General features: G+C 40.1%; 1 protein-coding gene across 1 annotated transcript; it reads left to right on the top strand.

The window, feature by feature from the left end:
* Positions 1-6,289, top strand: LOC146308004 (tripartite motif-containing protein 16-like). Its single transcript, XM_084746627.1, has 4 exons — positions 1-18; positions 3,198-4,337; positions 5,870-6,005; positions 6,120-6,289. The coding sequence occupies exons 1-4, from the start codon at positions 1-3 to the stop codon at positions 6,287-6,289; spliced, it is 1,464 nt and encodes a 487-aa protein (XP_084602753.1).
* Positions 6,290-6,573: the final 284 nt, after the last annotated feature.

Below are 6,573 nucleotides of genomic sequence, written 5' to 3'. Positions count from 1 at the left end.
ATGTCTATTTACACCCAGGTATATGTAGCCCAGCATGGCAGAGGCAAGCACCAGGTGTCTGTAGCCAACAATGCTATTTGCACCCAGGTATACAACAAGCAACCAGGAGTCAGTAGCCAACAATGCTATTTTTACCCAGGGTGTAAATAGCCACTCTTGCTCTTTACACTCAGATGCACATAGCCCAGCATGGCAGAGACAAGTACCCGGTGTCTGTAGCCAACAATACCATTTACAATAGCCAATGTAGCTATTTACACCTGCATGGCAGAAACAGACCATGATCTTTTCCTAAACCTAACCAAGTAGTTTTGTTGCCTAAATCTAACCAAACTCCATTTTGAGGTCAACACCCACTTTTAGTTTCACACAGTACTCAAACCCCAGTCTCCTGTGTTTAACCCATTCACTCACCACAGTCTCCTCTCTACAGAGACTTTGGCGCTTTTAAAGCTAAACCCGTGGGCCGGTTGTAAATAGCCAAAAAGCTGACTATTATCACCCGGGTGCATATAGACACACTCTTCTCTGTGCTTTAAATGGAAACCCAGATGTTGAGGTGCAGACCCTCGACAAACTTTTGGACCCTTGTAGCTTATGTTATACACACATGAAGTGGATTCAGCCTTGAATACAGTGTCAACATATTTAAGTATATAGAAAAAGTATATAGAAGTTGATACAGAATGATTATGCTAATACAAAACATATTAAATGTGATCATTTCAGGTTAGCATACAAAAGCCACTTTTCACACTTAATTAACAGCAACCAAGTCACGAGCCAAAGAACTACAGTCTCCAAAATATCAGTGTGCTCCTTTGAAGAACTACAACACTTTGCCATGATTTAGCTTGAATCATTATTCATCAGACTCGTCAGTTTAACGCCAAGTATGAGCCACCACAGTTTTCATTGACTTACCTTTTTATAATATGTTGTTATAGTAAATGTGATGTTTTTTTTAATAGTCAGTTTTGAAGGATCTATGAATGACTGACGAAAGCGGTAGGCAGACTAAACGTGTGTTTTGAAGTGAAATGTTCCTATCAGAGAAGTGTGTTTAAAGTGTACATTTGCTATTATTTGTTCTGCACATCATTACCAACATCCCATGACCACGCCAGCATGTGCCAGTGATGCAGCTTTAGCCGATGTTTCTCTTCACAAATTCAAAATCAAGTCCCTCATCATTACAACTGATTATCTGAATACATTTGAAGCAAATGTAGTGTGTGTTAGCATCGAGTACATGATTACATCATATCACTTTATTTTCATGAAGTATTTCAACAAGTATTGCTTTACTTCTTTCTCACTTGTTTTGATACTTGTACATGTCAGATTGAAACATGTTTCTGTTTTTTATCCTCCAAGCAAAAAAAACAAAAAACATAAAACAAACAAACAAAAAAAAAACAGTTGTGTTCTATGGGACATTGCATGTATTTTGTGTACAAACTTTCTAGTGTTGTAACTGTGAAAAAGATAACCACTGGGTCGTGATTATCAGTCTGTAATTATTTTGCTAAGTTATTTTTTACCATGGCATTGCTATATGTTGCTGTATTTTTCAGCTTTGGACACTGAATTGGGAATAAAATTATGTACAGAAAGTTCTTGACTTCATGTTTCCTCTGTGGGCTGCTTCCAGCTGTTAGTGAGTGTGTGTTATTATAAGAATGTGGAGCAGTGTGAATGTGAATTCAACCTGAAAAGTAGGGGAACTAAAGGATGAGTGACAACATTGAGTTATACATTAAGTGGCCACTTGATTAGATACATCTGTACAAACAAATGTAACCTAATACAACTGTCTTTATGAAACTCATAACGTTCAGTTTTTGGTGAAATTGTCAGAAATGTCAATTATGTGATGGTTTGTTACACTGAACCACGTGGGAAGGTGTCCATAGAAACTGTTTAGAAAAGGGCAGGAACTTTCAGGAAAACCCCTGGCAGATGATTGTGTGAACCATCATGTGTTGTATCCAACAGAAGCTTACTTCAACCAATCAGATCAACTCACCAAACCGAAGTCAAAGCCATCCAGAAGAAGAGAGAAAACGTTTTCAATCGATTAAAAATTCACTGTTGTTCTTTGCTCTTCTTTCAATGAAGAAATGCTCTCTGGTTCTGATATAACTGATGCTATCACAGTATCTACACTAACCTCTACAGGAGCTGCCATTCTTTGTTCGAGACAAGTCGTTTCCGTGGACATCACATCTAAAACCACACCTGTTGCTGCCAGCAGGACACTGATTGGCTCACACCACCTCTCACACAAAGATATAGCTTGGAGCCTGGCAAGATGGATTCTCACGTGATCTCATAAATCCAGCCGCCTCGTAAGGTAACTGTATGTAGACAAGCAGGACAAAAAATGGAAACCTAATAATTTATTGTAGGGTTACAACCCATTGCATTTGGTCCGTAGTCCATTCAGATCACCCCCAAGGTTCAGCCTGCATGTAAGCAGCATAGTGTGAAATACAGTTTTACTGTAGTGGTTAGTTTCAATAACTAATAATGATGTGCGCTGTGTTGTACTCTGAGGGACTGTGCTGTGGGACACAGAATAGTGACTGATTTAAAAACCATCATTTTCACCTCCATTATGTGAAATCCAGCCATGATTTCAAGTTTTTTCAGTGGTTTAACTGAGAAACTGGATGTGCTTGTCACAGAAATGGATCATAAGGTTGTGATGTAACTGTGGCAGCGTCTGCTGCTGCTTTCCATCTGACACACAGCTGTGACTCACAGGAGCAGCCTGTCTGTGACACACCCTTCAGTGTTGATTGGCAGTTACTCATAATGTGTAACCAATCAGAAAGTGCTGTGGGTGGGACATTGAGACTACAAACTGTAGAATTATTTTACTTTATAGTATATATAATGTGCATATCTATTATGTGTATTATATTATATTAGAGTACACTATAGTATTAGTAGTATACAATATTGTTATTGTTGTTATGCAGTATTTACTATTACTATGGTGGTAACTACAGACAGTGAAAAGTGGCTACACCAGAGCATTTTGTCACTTTTGTTTATTGATCAGAAAAATAATCTGATCCGTTAGTCAAAACCATGATATGATCCGAACCATGAATCTTGTGATCTGTTGCACCCCTAATATATTTCAGTCCACACAGAGCAGTAAGTGACAGTAAATTACCCAGATTCAGCTGGACAAAGACAAATTCATCTGCTCAATCTGTCTGGATCTGCTGAAGTATCCAGTTGCTATTCCCTGTGGACACAGCTACTGCATGAGCTGTATTAAAAGCTACTGGGATGAAGAGGATCCAGGGAAAATCCACACATGTCCTCAGTGCAGGCAGACCTTCATACCGAGGCCTGTTCTAGTGAAGAACAGCATGTTAGTAGATTTAATGGAGGAGCTGAAGAGACCTAGAGTCCAATCTGCTCCAGCTGGTCACTGCTGCGCTGGACCTGGAGATGTGGCCTGTGATGTCTGCACAGGGAGAAAAGTGAAAGCCATTAAGTCTTTTTTGGTGTGTCTGGTCTCTTACTGTGACCTTCACCTTCAGCCTCACTATGAATCCCCTGCCTTTAACAAACACAAGGTGGTCGACCCCGCTAAGACGCTCCAAGAGAACATCTGCTCTCATCATGGTGAGGTGATAAAGATTTTCTGCCGAACTGATCAGCAGTGTATCTGTTATCTCTGCTCCATGGAGAAACATAAAGACCACAATACAGTGTCAGCTGCAACAGAGAGGACTGAGAGGCAGAGAGGACTTGGGGATACACAGGTAAAAATCCAGCAGAGAATCAAGGCCAAAGAAAAAGAAGTAACAGTGCTTCAGCAAACAATGAAGGCTATCAACCCTTCTGCTGATAAAGCATTGACAGACTGTGACAAGATCTTCACTGAGATGGTCTGTCTCATTGAGAAAAGAAGTGAAGATGTTAAGCAAAAGATCCAAACCTGGCAGAAAACTGAAGCTAGGAGAGCCGCAGAGCTTCGGGAGAAGCTGGAGCTAGAGATTGCTGAAATGAGGTGGAAAGAAACTGAGCTGGAGCGCCTCTCACGCTCAAAGGATGACACCCACTTCCTGCTCAATTACCCCTCACTGTCACAGCTCTCTGGAACGCCATGCTCACCTAACACCAAAATCCGTCCTCTGGAGTACTTTGAGAATGTGTTGGCAGCTGTGTCAGAAGCCAGTGATAAGTTACAGGACATGTTTAGTGAGGAATGGCCAAAAACCAGAGCGGACTTCTTACAATATTCATGTCACATCACACTGGATCCAAACACAGCAGGTAGACACCTGATATTATCAAAGCGTAACAGAAAAGTAACCTTAACAATGAATTACCAATGACTAAAGAAGATGGTGGGCTTGCACTACCTAATTTTCTGGCATACTATTGGGCAGCCAATATTCAAAAAATCCACGCTTGGCACAGTTTTCCTTTTACAGATTGGTGTCAGATGGAAGCTCGCTCTTGTAACTCTACCTCTTTGTCAGCCTTAATTTGTGCTCCCCTAAATTCATACCCTGCCAAATACACTTCTGACCCGATTATCTTATCTACTGTAAAGATTTGGAGGCAGTTTAGACGCCATCTTAAAATTGTTTCTCCTTCCCTTTCAATGCCCATCTGCAACAACCATCTATTTCAGCCTTCAGCACTTGACCCGGTCTTCTCTGTGTGGAAGGAGAAAGGTCCTGTTCATTTCAAACAATTTTTTGTGGGCAATGTCTTTGCATCTTTTGACAATCTCAAGACTACATTTGACCTCCCACAATCTCATTTATTTAGATATTTTCAAATCTGAGACTGTGCACTGCAACTTTCCTAACTTTCCCCATAAACCACCTGATTCTATTATTGATACAGTTCTAGTCGTCCCTGTAGTCCGTGGATTCATTTCAGCTGTGCTGAAGCCAATCATATCATTATCATCACGTCCCCTGAAATCTAGGAATACTTGGGAAAAAAGAACTTGGTACTCTCTTCTCAGCTGAGTGGTGGCTGAGGGCCCTTGACAGGGTCAGTTCTACTTCATCCTGTGCTAGTTTGACACTGATCCAGTTTAAGGTCTTATATAGGACACACCTATCCAAAGTCAAACTTGATAAACTGTTTAACACAGGTGATGTGTGTGACAGATGCTGTTTATCCCCTGCCAATCACACATGTATGTTTTTTTCTTGTCCAAAGCGGAGTTCATTTTGGTCCTCTTTTTATGATACACTTTCAAAAGCTCTAAATAAACCTGTAATTCCAAGCCCCTTGACCTCTATTTTTGGTGTCCCTAAAGAATTCATCTGTTTTACCTCAAAGGAGAGCAATATCATTTCTTTTGCCTCTGTGGTTGCCCGCAGGCGTATCTTACTTCACTGGAAGGATCAGAAGCCTCCATCTCCTAATTCTTGGCTGAAAGACTTAATGTCCTTCCTATACTTAGAGAAAATTAAGTATAGTATAAGGGGTCACTCTGAAAAAATCAACAATACTTGGGATCCTATTCTGTCCTATGTCAATTCAATTCCTTCTCTGGAAGATTAACATAATATATTAAGTTGTATTATGGAGTGAGTGGTACATGAAGCCCTATACACAATATACTTAAATTTTAGAACTTCTTTCAGTTCCTCCCATATGTAGGTTTGGCTTGTTTGTCTGTTGTTTTGATGTTGTGTTTGTTAACACAGGCTTGGCTCTCAAGTTGGTGAAGTGGGAGGGTCGGCTTGTGTTTTGTGCTTATATAGTTGTTTAAAATGTAAAAATGGGTGACATGTCACACTGTGGATATATACATATATTGACAACCCAGTAAAGATACATGTGAAAAAAAACAAAAAAAACAATGAATTACCAGGGTTGTCCTGATCACCCAGAGAGATTTGAGAATAATCATCAGGTCCGGAGTAAAGAGGCGTTGACTGGACGATGCTACTTGGAGGTGGAGTGGAGTGGAATAGTCTCTGTAGCAGTTGCATATAAAGACAGCAAATGTTTGTTTGGATACTGTGACAATTCTTGGGCTTTAGATTGCTCAAACAGTTGTTCTAAATTCAGACTTAACAATATTTAAACTTTCATTTCAAGCCTTCAGTCCTCCAGAGTAGGTGTGGACGTGGATCATGAAGCAGGTGATCTGTCCTTCTACAGCGTCTCTGAAACCATGACTCTCCTCCACAGTGTCCAGACTACATTCACTCAGCCTCTCTATCTTGGATTATTGTTGAATAATCGGTTTACTGATGGAGACACAGCTGAGGTGTGCGAGCTCAACTAGAGAGGAGCAGTCAAAACAGCAATGCATGAGATTCTGTTCACACCATCTTTCTTGCTACGGCTCTTTCAGTATTGTACATTCAAGAAATAACTGGGAGAGAGGCTGGGATTCTTTCTGTTTTTTATGCTGTCTAAGTGTTCTGTTTTTGTTGTTTTGGATTCAGATTTTATATCATCATAACATTATTCAAGAAATAAATTGTGCTTGCCCATTAAAGTATCAGTAATCATACTTAAATAATCCAATAACATGGATACCCCAGTTGTAATATTACACTGATCTGA

The sequence above is a fragment of the Lutjanus erythropterus genome, chromosome 20, assembly GCF_056507025.1.
Source record: "Lutjanus erythropterus isolate fLutEry1 chromosome 20, fLutEry1.hap2, whole genome shotgun sequence".
In the NCBI taxonomy this organism is placed as follows: Eukaryota; Metazoa; Chordata; class Actinopteri; order Lutjaniformes; family Lutjanidae; genus Lutjanus; species Lutjanus erythropterus.
The sequence above is the reverse complement of the archived record's forward strand: the minus strand, read 5'-3'. Positions and strand labels throughout refer to the sequence as shown.

Excerpts from the sequence above, each read along its gene's own strand:
- LOC146308004 (XM_084746627.1), top strand. Across the intron at positions 4,338-5,869 it reads TATCAAAGCGTAACAGAAAA|GGTTGTCCTGATCACCCAGA; the intron begins GTAACCTTAACA and ends ATGAATTACCAG. Across the intron at positions 6,006-6,119 it reads TGCATATAAAGACAGCAAAT|GTGTGGACGTGGATCATGAA; the intron begins GTTTGTTTGGAT and ends CCTCCAGAGTAG.